The 14109-nt window shown below is 38.4% G+C and overlaps 1 protein-coding gene across 7 annotated transcripts in view; it reads left to right on the top strand.

Annotated features, from left to right (window-relative positions):
• The window catches only part of LOC110192005 (N-acetyllactosaminide beta-1,6-N-acetylglucosaminyl-transferase-like), a 278024-nt gene that overhangs the window by 160741 nt on the left and 103174 nt on the right, over positions 1 to 14109 (top strand). For 6 of the 7 annotated variants that reach the window (XR_013486267.1, XR_013486268.1, XR_013486266.1 and 3 more), the window contains one exon: positions 10958 to 11050. Coding sequence is in view for 3 of the 7 variants with exons in the window: in XM_078153613.1 (XP_078009739.1) it covers positions 10958 to 11050 (93 nt within the window). In the remaining 4 variants the exon portion in view is untranslated. Of the gene's footprint in view, positions 1 to 2434; positions 2576 to 10957; positions 11051 to 14109 lie in introns of those variants that run through there. The other variant, XR_013486270.1, reaches the window with a different exon arrangement.

Below are 14109 nucleotides of genomic sequence, written 5' to 3'. Positions count from 1 at the left end.
GTTGAAAACTAAAAATAAATAATAAAATCTGAAAGAAAGAAAAAAAAGAAACATCTCACTCTGAAGGTCTACCTGACTTCTATTATTTTTGAGTAATCATTTATTAGGGACTTCGCCTTGGGCTAGGTACTGGAGATACAAAGATGAAAGCAATTCTTCCTTCAGGGAGTTTAGATTCTACCTGTCTCCACCCTGAAAAACACAAAAGTTAATCTGGTTCAGGATCCTGGATGTAGAGAGAGAAGGAACCTCTGAGGCCTTGAAGCCCAGTCCCCTCATTTTACAGGTAAGGAAATTGAGATAAACTCTAGGAAGTTGAATGACTTGCCCAAGGGTTACACTCTTAGGAGGATTTGAACCCAGGTCTTTGGACTCCAAACATAGTACTTTTCTTACTGCACTGCCCTGTGATGATTTTGCTACTGAAAAAAAAAAAAAAAAAAAAAATATATATATATATATATATATATATATAAAATCTCCAATTTTTTCCTAGTTCCTTTCTTGTATCTCTAGTATATATACCCAATTTCACTGAAATCATGTACAGTTTAATCCTCATCACACACATACATATATACTGATATACATAATAAAAGACAAATTCTCTGACTTCCCAATATCTAGGGTTCCATGCCTTTGTCCCCATTTCTCTCCCACATCCTAGGGCCATTTTCTCCCCTAAATGATCTCCTTTCTTTCCCTGTTTGATAATGATCTTAGAAGCATAGATTTAGAGCCTAGAGGAATCTTAAAAGCCATCAGTTTTTTTGTTTGTTTGTTTATCTGAGGCCCAAGACAATGGAAATTCTACCAAGCTGTGGGTGATCTACCTAAGAAAGGACAGCTTTCTCCCTTTGCTTTGGAAGTGGAATGAGAAAGTCCCAAGCACTTCCTCTAATTGTGGCATAGCAGTAAAAAAGAGAGCTTTTGAGGATGAGCTCTGGCAATTCTAGGACTTCAGAAATAGTTGGAGAGGACTTGTCCATTCTGGGATTGAGAAAGAAGAGACAAAGGAAAGGTTCAGGGTATATAGTCTAACCCAACAGGTTCTTAACCTCTGTGTCCTGGACCCCTTGGGCAGCCTGATAAACCCTATGGACCCCTTCTGAGAATAATGGTTTTAAACGCATAAAATAAAATACATAGGATTACAAAGAAAACCAGTTACTCAAATACACAAACAAAAAAGATTCGGGTTCACAAACCAGTTTAAGAACCTGGCTAGTCTCAGTAGGGTTCCATATTCTTAGATAGGATGGCTCCAGGTCCTAGACAAAGCCTGTTTTTGGTGTAGGGAACAAAGAAAAGAAAATGAGCAAAGGAACCAGAATCCAAAGAATGATGGATGCTGTTAATGTGTGTTTTCAAAAAGAACGACCCCAAATTTGAGTCTGGCTGTAAATCATTTCAGGAATTTGAATGACCCTGTTTGTTACAGTGAAATTTCTCAAGAGACAAAGGAAACCTTCATTTTAGACTTATCTGAACTGCTTTTTTGAGGGATCAGGGCCATTTAAACTATCATCAAAATGTCCTTTAAAATTCAAAGACAAAAAAAATACTGTTGTAATTATCATGTTTATTTTAAATGAAGCAATTGTGTGTATTTGTGATAGCACTTTGAGCCTGGTATAATCAATATGAATACATGTCTGCCAAATTTTTAGGAGTTGAAACACAACTACTATTTGAAATTATTGTAGAAGTTTATAGCTATTTTACTTTTATGACATCCTGGAACTTATTTGATGCCAAGTAACCAACAATGACATTGTTCCTCTGAGGGGGGAAAATGTTTTTGTAATCATTTGTGTTACGAGACATTTGATTCAGTTCCACAAAGCTTTAAAAAATTAAAAAAAAAAATTCAACCAACTCTGTACCAGGCACTTTGCTAGGCCCTATGTTTGTAAAGACAAAAAGGACAAAGTCCACACCTCAAAGAACTTGCATTTTCCTGGGGTTACTAAGAACACTTTGCAGTGATCAGGTCCATTGTTTTATGGGCAGTGTCTTCCATCAACAAGGTTAAAAAAATTGCTAGAAAAGGCAAAGGATTTCGGTTAGGGGAAAACTTTGGAGCCCTGAGGTACAGCTGGTTACCTGAATCAACAAAGGGCCTGGACTAAATTTACTGCTGCTTTGGAAACTAGGCAATTTAACTTTTTTCTGCCTTCTCTTCCTCTGACCTCACTGCAGACTGGCAAACTAGCATCACATATTCTAGGGAGTTTCTTGCTCTCTTTAAATCTTGCTATTTGCTGAGATTTTTATAATAGATTTTTGTCCCCAGATAAAGATAAGCTGATTTTTATTGCATTGTGAACAAGTGTCAAAATATTTGGAAAAATAAAGGGGAACTCCTGGACCAAGAGCCTCAGGCTTAACCCAAGCCTATGTTGATTGAAGCTCTCTTTCTTTATTTTTCCAGAGGTGCACATCCCTCCTTGCATGATCAAATCATTGTTCTTTATTGTCTCATGGTCATAAGGGAGAAAATTCAGTACAGTCGCAAAGTCTAAATGCTGTTCAAAAGTCTCTCATTAAGCCTTCAGAATGCTTGAAGAGAAAGGTAAGATTGATTATTGTGATGTACACAAGCATGTAGTTTATTCATGCATTTTACTTGGCTGCAGGCAAGCATTTCATTTGGCTTGAAGGCTGAAAGCTTTCTCATACTCCTTCAGGACCACATCATCTGACCTACCCATCACCCTTTGGAGTAATGCAAAGCTTCTAGATAGAGAACAATGAAATAGTAGGCTTAGAATCCATATCTTGCATATAGGAAAAAAGTATTTTCCAGACTTGGAAGATACCTTATTATGCAAAGGCACAGATAGAAACAGGAGATGGAATGTTGTAGATAAGTGACAAGAAGTAGGTCAGTTTGTCTGGAATGTAGGATGTGTGAAGCATAACAAAGTTCAGTAGTCCTAGGAAGAGAGTCTGGAACTCCATTGTGAAGGGCTTTATATGGCGAATAGAGGAGTTGTTATTTTATCAAGCAAAAAGAGAGATTATTGAGCAAGTTAGTGAGTAACATGGTCAAGACCCGAGCTTTAGGAATTTTAATTTGCCAGCTGTGTGGAGGGTGGATTTGGAGAAGGGAGAGATGGATGACTCATTAGAAAACTGTTCAAATACTCCAGGCAAGAGGTGATGAAGGTCTGAACTGAAATAGTACTCATATGAATAGAGAAGGGTATGAATGCAGGAGATGTGGAATCAAGAAGATGAGGCAGCTGATTGAATATGAGGCTGGGGAAGAGTGATAAGTAGAAGATGACTCTGGGGGCTGTAAATCTCAGTGACTAGAAGGATGATGAAACCCCCTGACAGAAGCAAGAGAGTTAGCAAGGATTGACTGTAGGGAAGAGAGTTATGTTGTGTTTTTGACACATTGAGTTTGAGATGCCTGTAGTGCATCTGATGAGAATGCCCAGTAGTCTGCTGGTGACTTGAGCCCAGAAGGGACATTAAGGTTGGATATATAGATCCAAGAGTAATCTGCAAAGAAAATGGTCAGTGAACCATGGGAGCTAATGAACTCACCAAAAGAGTATGTCTATATAGAGAGAAGAGAGCCCAGGGGAAAAGCCTGTCTTGGTTACTGATAAACATAATGGCGAAACATTCTGACAGATTGTTTATAGTCCTACTGCTTGGGAAATGTTGGTTTCTCTTTGGATTTTCTCTGCTGTTCCTAGCTACGTCTTTCAGAAGTACAGCCTTGACTGGCGGGCTCATATTCAGAGATGCTGCAGGAGCAGCTTCTGATTAGCTGACATTTTATTGCCCGTTTGACTTCAATCGGTCTGTGACAGGGCTTGAGTTTATTTATATACATTTGGGGCCATGTCTTTATTTTGTATCCCATCAGCAGTGGTAGTTGCCTAAATGGAACTCATATAGGCTAGAATTCTGAATTTGGAAGCCAAGAAGACTTGTATTCAAATTCTGCCTAACACACTTGCTAGCTGTGTTGAACCCTGACAAATCATTTAACCATCTTGTGCCTCAGTTTTCTTATTTATAAAAGGATGAGATCAGACTTGATGGCTTCTGAGGTCAAAATCTGTTTATAAATTCTCTTAATCCCTGAGTTTCCTTTGACAGAGATCAGAGAGCTCCATGTTTTCATGCTGTTGAGGCAACCCATCTTTTTGTCTCCATCTTGGAAGGCTTCTTCCTCCCATCAGCCACCTTGCTGATGAGGAGCTATACTGGATTATTTCTTTGACACTCCCTGCAAGGTTCATCTTAGGTTCCACCTAATTATAATTCTCCATGAAGCCTTTTCTAATCCCCTGTTATTAGAGCTCCCTCTTTCCTCCTGGTGGCTTGGTATTAACTTATCAATGCCCAAGTTAATCATGACACATACACACACACAGAGTGCACACATGCAGTCTCACTGCACATACCCAATAGAATACATGCAACTCTTCAGGGACAGAGACTGTTTCATTTTACATCACCTCACATAGTGTGTGTATATGAAGAATGCTTGGTAAATGCTTGTTGTATCTCTGGTGTCTTTCACAAGCACCTGGGTTTCCACTGTAATTTGCCAAGCTTGGACTATCTCCAAGAAGCACAGTTTTCTTGAAGAATTGCTTTAACTGGCTTCCTCTTTGTCGGTCACAGTAATACCTCTCATTTTTAAAGAATTTAAGGATTTCAAAATGCCTTCTTCATCCCAGTCCTGTGAAGGAAGTTTGTTGTTGTTTAAGTTGTGTCCGACTCTTTAATGACCCCATTTGGAGTTTTCTTGGCAAAGATACTAATGGGGTTTGCCATTTCCTTTTCCAGATCATTTCATAGTTGAGAAACTGAGGCAAACAGGGTTAAGTGACTTGCCCAGGATCACAGAACTAGTAAGTGTCTGAGGCTGGGTTTGAACTCACGGAGATGAGTCTTCCTTACTCCAGGTCCGTCACTCTATCCATTGTGCCACCTAGCTGCCCATATGTGGTGTCCTGTGTAAAACATCAATGAAATTTTCTTTGTAAACAGTCTCTCTTTGCTGTACTACAATGGGTCCCTAGAGTCAGTGGAGGGGGAGGGGGAAATGTTCTGTTACATGAATGTTAGTAAGAAAGGTCTGTTGGAAAGGGCCAGTTTCACAAAGTAATGTCTCTCCAATGTCCTCTCAGTCTTTGATCGGTCAATTAAGCATTTATTAAGCAAGGTGATAGGCATTAGGGATAAAAGACAAAAAGGAAACAATCCCTGACCTCAAGGAACTTACTTCATACCTGGAGAATTTACATGTACACATATAAGTAGGTACAAAATTTATACAAGGTAAATACATAATTGATACAACTAGATGGCACAGTGGATTGAGGGCCAGGCCTAGAGTCAGGAAGACTCATCTTCCTGAGTTCAAAGATGGCCTCAGTCACTAGTTGTGTGACCCTGGGCAAGTCACTTAACTCTGATTGCCTCAGTTCCTCATCTGTAAAATGAGCTGGAGAAGGAATGGCAAACCATTCCTATATCTTTGCCAAGAAAACCTCAAATAGGGTCACAAAGAGTTGGATATGACTGAACCACAACAAAATACAAAATAAAAGAAGCACTAGCAACTGTGGGGATTAAGAAATGCCTCATAACTAGCTATGTGACCCTAGGCAAGTCACTTAACCCCATTGCCTAGCCAAAAAAAAAGAAAAGAAAAGAAATGCCTTATATAGGATGTGGCCTTTGAACTAAGCTTTAAGGAAGCTAGTGATTGTAGGATGCAGATGTGAGGAGAGAGTACATTTCTAGGCATAGAGGATAACCTGTGCAAAGGTGTGGAGCAAGTAGTGGAATGTGACATGTGAGGAACAGCAAGATGGCTAGTTTGGCTAGACCACTGAGTGTATGAAGGGAATGGGTAATAAGACCGGAAAAATAGGTTAGGGCCATTTAAAATGCCAAATACCTGTAAAGACTTACATGAACTGATACAAAGTAAAGTGAGCAGAACCAGGAGAACATTGTACACAGTACCAGCAATATTGTACAATGATCAATGTGAGTGATTTAGCTATTCTTAGCAATACAATGATCCAAGACAATGCTGAAGGATTTATGATGAAAAATGCTGTCATCCTCTGGAGAAAGAGCTGATACAGTCTGAATGCAGATCAAAATTCTTAAAAATTTTTCTTTATTTTTCTGTGTTTTCTTTCACAACATGACTAATACAAAAATATGTTTTATGTGACTATGTAATTTGATTGCCTTTTCCAGGGGAGGTGGGGGGGTGGGGCGGAATTTGGAACTCAAAATTTTTAAAAAAGAATGTAAGAAAAGTTGTTTTTACATGTAGTTGAAAAAAATATTTAAGGATTAGCAAAAAATAAAATGCCAAATAGAAGTATTTTATCCTAGATCAAGGGTTATTAACCTGGGATATGGGAATTGTTCAAAATAGCGTGTATATGTAGATAGATAGATTTGTAATCTTGTATATTTTTATGCATTTGAAAATATAATTCTGAGAAGGGTTCATAGGCTTCACCAGACTGCTGGAGCTGGGTGGGTGACTGCATGACACAAAAAAGGTTAAGAACCCCTGTCTTAGAGTTAACAGGGAGCTGTCAGAGCTCCTGAAGCTTGCAGGTTACGTGGACAGACAGACTTGTTTTAAAGAATTGCAAATTTGGGAGCTGTTTGGAGGACAGAATAGAGAAAGGGTGAGATTTGAAACAGGGAGATCAATTAGGAGGCTAATAGAACAGTCTAGGGTCACAGGGGATGAGAACCTAACCTAACCTAGGCTGTTTTCTTCTCCAGTTCCATGCTGAATGAGAGACTTTTGTGGAGGTAGAATCTATAGTATAAGAGTTGGTAACTAATTGACTGCTGAGGTTAAGGAAAATGAAAAGTCAAGACTGGCTCTAAGAAGGATGGTATTGCCTATAACAAAAATAATCTTGTATTTGTTCTGGGCCTTAGGATGCCAAACTCTGGGATCCTTAGGAGATTCAGGGAATGGATTTATGATTAATGTAATGTAAATACCACTACCCTTTGAGGGAATAGCATACACACTCAATTGGGTATAGAAATCTATCTTACCTTCAGGAAAATAGTGGAGAAGGGGATAAGAGAGTGGGGGATGACAGAAGGGTAGGCAGGTTGGGGGAGGAGGTAATCAGAATCTAAGGAAGGACAGGGTCAAAAGGGAAAATAGAATAAATTGGGATGGGGCAGGGAGCTGGGATAGGATGAAGGGAAATATACTTAGTTTTCCCAGCATGACTACTATTGGAAGTGTTTTGCATGACTACACATGTATAACCTGTATTGAGTTGCTTGCCTTTTCAATGAGAGTGGGTGGGGAGGGAGGAAGGCAGAAAATTTGGAACCCAAAGTTTTAAAAACAAATGTTAAAAATTGTTTTCACGTGCAACTGGGAAATAAGATATACAGGTAATGGGGTATAAAAATCTATCCTGCCCTACAGGTAAATAGAAGAGGAAGGGGGTAAGAGAGGGAGGGGAGATAGAAAGGAAGGGCAGATTAGGGGAAGGGGTATTCAGAATGCACACTGTCTTGGGGTGAGGGTAAGGAAGAGATGAGGAGAAAATTTGGAACTCAAAATCTTGTGGAAGTGAATGTTGAAAACTAAAAATAAATTAATTTTTTAAAAATACCTCTATCCTTTGTCTACTATCTCCATTAAATGATCCAACCCTTGTGGTATGCCCAATGATTCTTTTCTCCAAATCTTGAAAGAACCATGTTATGTGGACCTCTTTGTAGATGACTCTCAAATCTGTACTTCCAGTCTTGGCCTTTCTGTTGAGCTCCAGACCCGCCCCTTCAGCTGAATTACAGGAATTACAGGAATAAGGGTAAGCCAACAAAGGCATGTAATCTACATCTAAATGAGGTGAAACTAGATGAGAAGGATTAGCCAACCAATGCCTAGGAAGAGTAAGTGTTCCTCTGGCAGACTGCGTGAGAGAGGTTGGTATTATCACTACTGAAAAACATAACTCTTAAGCACATACCCTACCAATAGTGTTTCAGGGACTACACATTATTATAAAGTTCTCTTTATGAGAATAATTTTCTGAGAGGTCGTCTTTAGTACTTATCTTTTGTGCCCAATGCTGTAATTTGATATCTTAGTCCCAACCTCATTTAATAAGGGTCAAGAAATCATACTCAAGAATCTAATTTTGAAATTATCCATTTACACCTAACTTTGCTTTCTGTCTCTTGTTTATTCATAAATTCTTGCCAATCCATAAGTCCAATAAATAATATGCTCCCTGTTCTTCTAATCTTCTTATAAAATCTCTTTATATCTAGGTCATGTATCCATTTTGACCTTATCTTGGTAAATAGTGTAAGATATTGGTCTATGCCCAGTTTCTGCCATACTGCTTTCTAGTTTTCCCAACAATTTTTACAAATAATGAATTCTTATCCCAAAATCTTAAGTCTTTACACTTGTCAGATACAAGGTTATAATCTTTATTTACTGCTGTAAATTGTGTGTATTCTATTCCATTGATCTATCTTTCTATTTCTTAGCAAGTACCAGGTAGTTTTGATAAATACTGCTTTATAACATAGTTTAAGATCTGGTACTGTTAAAACTCCTTCCTTTACATTTTTTTTCATTTGTTTCTTTGATATTCTTGACTTTTCATTCTTCCAAGTGAATCTTATTATTTTTTTCTAATTCAGTAAAAAAATGGTTTAGCTAAAATTGTCATTTTTGTTACATTGGCCCTGCCTAACCATGAACAATTAATATTTCTCCAATTGTTTGAATCTGATTTTATTTGTATAAAAAGTTTTTTATAATTTAGTTTATAGAGTTCCTGGATTTGTTTTGGCAGGTGTACTCTGAAAATAGTATGTTTTCAAAAACAAAGAAGGGGGAAAATCAGGATCTGTTGACCAATACATTGAAGAAGTCTGAAAATAAGTGCAATGTGCCACATTTGTGCATCTTCTACCTCTCACCTCTGCAAAAGCATGGGTTGGGAGTATTAATTTTGCAACATTCAGTTTTGATGTGTATGCATGTGGTTCTTTACATTTACATTGTTGTAGTCGTGTATGTTGCTTTCTTGGCTTTGTTTATTTCATTCTACTTCAGTTCATATAAAATTTTTTGTGCTTCTGTATTAATTATATCTGTCATTTCTTACAGAACAGTAATATTCCATTATATTCATGTTTTACAATTTATTGAGCCATTCCCCAATCAGTAAGAACCTACTTTTGTTTTCAATTCTTTGCTATCACAAAAAGTGCTGTTCTAAGTATTTTGGGGAATATGGCGACTTTCTTCTTATAAATGGTTTCCTTGGAATATAAGTAACAGAATCTGGTAGCAGTAACAGAATCTCTGGGTCAAAGGGCCTGGACATTTTAATTCTTTTTTAAATTGGCTTCCAAAGCAGTTGTACTGGTTTGTAGCTCTACCAGCATTGCACTAGCATGCCTATTTTCCTTCCTACAACTCCTCCGACATTGACTATTTTTTTTTGGTCATCTTTTGTCATCTTTGCCAATTTGCAGTGTTTGAAGGGAAACTTCAAGGTTGTTTTGATTTGCATTTCTCTTATTATTAGTAATTTGGAGCATTCTTTCTCATTGTTATTAATAGCTTGCAGTTCTTTTGAGAATTGTTTGTTTACATTCTTTAACCACTTACCTGCTGGGGAATGGCTTTTGGTCATATATAAATTTAAGTTGTTTATGTATCTTGGATACCAAACCCTTGTCAGAAAAAATTGACACAAAGATTTTTTCCAATTCGAGCACTTCCCTTCTTTTCCTGGTTGCAATAATTTTGTTTGTGCAGAAGCTTTTCAATTTCACATAATTAAAGTTTTCTATTTTATCTTCAGTAATTATTTCTATCCTTTTTTAATTTTTTTGGTTGAGGATACATCTTCTAGCTATAACTGTGAATAGTATATGACCTGCTTCTCTTCTAATTTTTTTATACTTTTATCTTTAATTATATTGTGGAATATGTTGGTTAAGCCTAACTTCTGCCTGATTTTTATCAATTAGATTATTCCTAAGAAATTTATATTTTCAGGTTTATCAAACACTGGGTTGTTATGTTACATTGTTTCTGATTATTTTTGGGGTGTGTGTGTGTGTGTGTGTGTAAACCAAAATCAGATGATTTTGTTGACTGCTGCTTTATGATACAGGTCTAGATGTACTACTCTCAAAATTATTTTAAAATACATTTCCTGCTAAGCTATTACATAATTGTTTAGTAACTTTTTCTTTGATCTCTCTCTCTCTCTCTCTCTCTCTCTCTCTCTCTCTCTCTCCCTCTCTCTCTCTCTCTCTCTCCCTCTCTCTCTCTCTCTCTCTCTCTCTCTCTCACATACACACACATACACACATACAATAGCCCCACAGAAGCAGTGACAAAATGAATAGAGTGTTAGGCTTTGAGTCTTAGAAGATGTGGGTTCAAATCCTACCTCAAACTTTTACTAGCATCATATTCTACTCATGGCATTTAATCTCTGTGCCTCAGAGTTATTACACCCTCTTCAGATTCCTCATAGCAGTATCTGTAACTCTTCCTTTCACTTACCACATTCTGCTTTGTATCATTTTTCTTTTTGTGTATGTATTATATCTTCTAGGTGGTAAATACCTTGAAGAGAGGATCTGTATCTTAAAAATAATGAAATTTCACAGTATTTAAGGTTTGAAAAGCATTTTCTTCCTCATATCCCTTTGATTTAATATTCCAAGTATCATCCCCAATTTCACAGATGACAAAAATGAAAGTATAGAACCTTACTTTCTTCTGATCATCAGTGAAATATTAATATTCTGGTCAGTGATGAATGTAAAGAAGCAGGTTCCATTTTTCTGTAGTCTGATGCTAATCTTCAACTATCTTTTTTTTTCTACATCTCTTATTTCTGATCTTTCTCCTTTATCCACATTACAGGTGTCCCTGGATCCATGCCAAATGCATCCTGGGAAGGAAACCTCAGAGCTATAAAGTGGCACGACATGGAAAGTGAACATGGAGGCTGTCACGGTAATGTCCTTCTTTGTTTCATCTTTACTACATTTTCTCATTAGACATCTCAAATTCAGAATGTTTACAGTAGAATTTATTATTCTCATCCTCAAACCCATCTCTCCTAAACTTTCTTATTTCTTTTGAGGGCTACTTCTTCACCACCATCCTTCCAGTTATCCAGGTTCTCTATCTCAGTCAACCTCACTCTCACATTCCTTACTCTCACCCCACCTATACATTTGATTCAGATCTTATCATTTCTACCTCCTCAACACCTTTTTCTTATAACTCTTTCTACTCACAAGGCTATCACCTTAATTCAGGCCCTCATCACCTTTCATCTAGATTACTACAACAGTCTCCTTAATTGTTTCCTGCCTCAAATCTCTCCCTTCCCCATTCCATCCTTCACATAGCCAGCTGCCAAAGTGATTTTCATAAGACACAGGTCTGATTCTCCTACTCAGTAAACTACAGTGACTATCTGTTACTTCAGAGATTCAAATACAAGCTTGTCTATTTGGCATTAAAACCCTTCACAACCAGGTACCACCCTACTTTTCCAAGCTTACTGCACATTACTCCCTTCACACACCTTATGGTCTAGCAAAATTAATCTTCTTGCTATTCCTCATATGAGATTACATCTCCTATCTCTCTGCCTCATGCTTAGAACTCAGTCTCTCCTCACCTGCCTCTTAGAGTCTTCAATTTGCTAGAAGACTCATCTCAAACACCATTTTTTTTTCAAGGCAGTTGGGGTTAAGTGACTTGCCCAGAGTCACACAGCTAGTTAAGTGTTATGTATCTGAGGCTGTATTTGAACTCAGGCCCTCCTGACTCCAGGGCTGATGTTCAGTGTACTACACCACCTAGCTGCCCCTCAAACACCACTTTTTACACAAAACTTTCTCTGATTCCCTCCAATCACCAGTGTCTTATCCTCAAAAAGCCCTTGTATCTATTTAGTATATACCTATCTATGTACCTGTTGCCTTCTCTACTAGAGAGTGACTCCTTAAGGGCAGGTATTGTTTCACTTTTGTCTTTGTGACCTTAGAACCTGGCACATTGCCTGATACTGCTGGCACTCAATAAATGCATTTTGATTCCTTGATTGATTGATTATAATAGAGATATAATATAATTGAATGTAATAGAGATATTTCATATGTGAGCAAAGTACATCTTTTGATATATTTGCACAGATGGGATTTGTAGCATAAAGCATCAGAGTGTGGGTCTTAGAAGAATTGAGTTACCAGTCAATGTCTTTGGACCAACCCATTCATCACTCTAATTCACAGTTTGAAAAGACAGTCTCTAAAGGCCTTGAAGTCCTAGTGAGATACCAGGAAAATACTGCTTCAGGTCATTCTTCTCCTTGGATGTGTATACCTACAGATAACTTCAATTAATCAGTTGTTGCTTCTTAGATACATGATTCATTCACTGTTCTTTTACTTCCTCTTTTGTCCTCTGTAATGGTTAGGGCTGGGCATGCATGGAGTGCAAAATAAGAGATCCAGTTCTTTTCTTTTCCACCACACTTCTTGATCTAGCCAATCGAAAAGCCCTTCCCCATGCTTATTAATGACTTTTCTTTGTTCCCCTAAGTGACAGGAACTCCCCTCCCTTCAGTCACTTCCTCTGTGGACCTTTAGAATAGGTTATATGTTTTGAAAGATGCCTGTGTGAGCCTCTTGGAACAGGATGATATGATGCCTGTGGCACATAGGGTTCCTTGGAACTAGTTTTGTTTATGGCATCGGGAGAGGGGAAGTTTGGGAATCAGGAACAATGAAGAAGGGGCCGTTATATAACCAACTAAATGGAGAGGGAACATCACTGCTGTTCTGTTACGAATATTAATCTTGGACTTATTCTGTGGTGTATGTTCTCTCTAATATCCTCCATATTCACTCTTTAATTTCCTCAAGTAAAAAGATGGCCTCTCTTTTGCCTGCTAATTTAGTTTCTTTATTCCTGTTATTCATACCTACTAGTTCCCTCACCCCACCTGACCCTGCCCTGTCCTCTCTTTTTTCTTCTCTCTCCTCTCCACCACACTCTTATTCCAAACCGGCCTTATCTCTACTCAGTATTACTTACTAGGCAGCCCTCAACTGCCCCTTCTACTGAACCCTAAGGAACTCTGCTAGATTGTGGGAAACCGCCCCTCAGCCTTCAGCCTTTTACTCACATCACAAGAACTGGCTGTCCCCAACAAGTCTCATCTTCTCTCTCTCCACCCTAAGCTCAAAGAGAGAACAGAAATCATTGGACTGCCCCTTGCTGTGTAGCATTGTTTGTTGTTGTTGTTGTTCAGTCGTTTGAGTCCTGTCTTAATCTTCACGACCACATTTGGGATTTTCTTGGCAGAGATACTGACATGGTTTGACATTTCCTTCTCCAGCTTATTTTACAGATGAGGAAGCTGAGGCAAAAAGAGTTAAGTGTCTTGCCCAGGGTCACAGAATTAGTAAGTATCTGAGGCCAGATCTGAATTCACAAAGATGAATCTTCCTGACTCCAGGCCTGGCACTGCATCCACTGTGCCACCTCGCTGCCCCCAGCACAGCTACCAGTGCATTAATCTACCACCAACAGTCCATTTCTCTTCACTTAAAAGTCTGTTCCATTAGGTGATAACAGTTCATCCTGGTCTTTGTTGTTACTACCTACCACCTCTTTTCTTTTCTTTTTGCTTTTTGGTGAGGCAGTCGAGGTTAAGTGACTTGCCCAGGGTTACACAGCTAGTAAGTGTCAAGAGGCCAGATTTGAACTCAGGTCCTCCTGACTCCAAGGCCAGAGCTCTATCCACTGTGCCACCTAGCTGCCCCCTACCACCTCTTTTCTATGGCACCTTCTTAGAGACTTTATCATCTTCATTGATGACTCAGTTCACACTCTGCTCTTATAGTTCCTCACCTTCTTCCACTCTACCAACTACTACTCCATTGGTCATTCACTACCATGACCAGTCAGGGTTGCTCTCTAAAATCTCAAACCCCCTTGTTCATATACTAAAATCTCCTTATCTCCCATATACTCAGAGCATAGTCTATGCTATA

This window comes from Phascolarctos cinereus, unplaced genomic scaffold (genome assembly GCF_003287225.1).
Source record: "Phascolarctos cinereus isolate Bilbo 61053 unplaced genomic scaffold, phaCin_HiC Scaffold_4;HRSCAF=312, whole genome shotgun sequence".
NCBI lineage: Eukaryota > Metazoa > Chordata > Mammalia > Diprotodontia > Phascolarctidae > Phascolarctos > Phascolarctos cinereus.
Note: the sequence above shows the minus strand (reverse complement) of the source record. Positions and strands in the feature narration are given on the sequence as shown.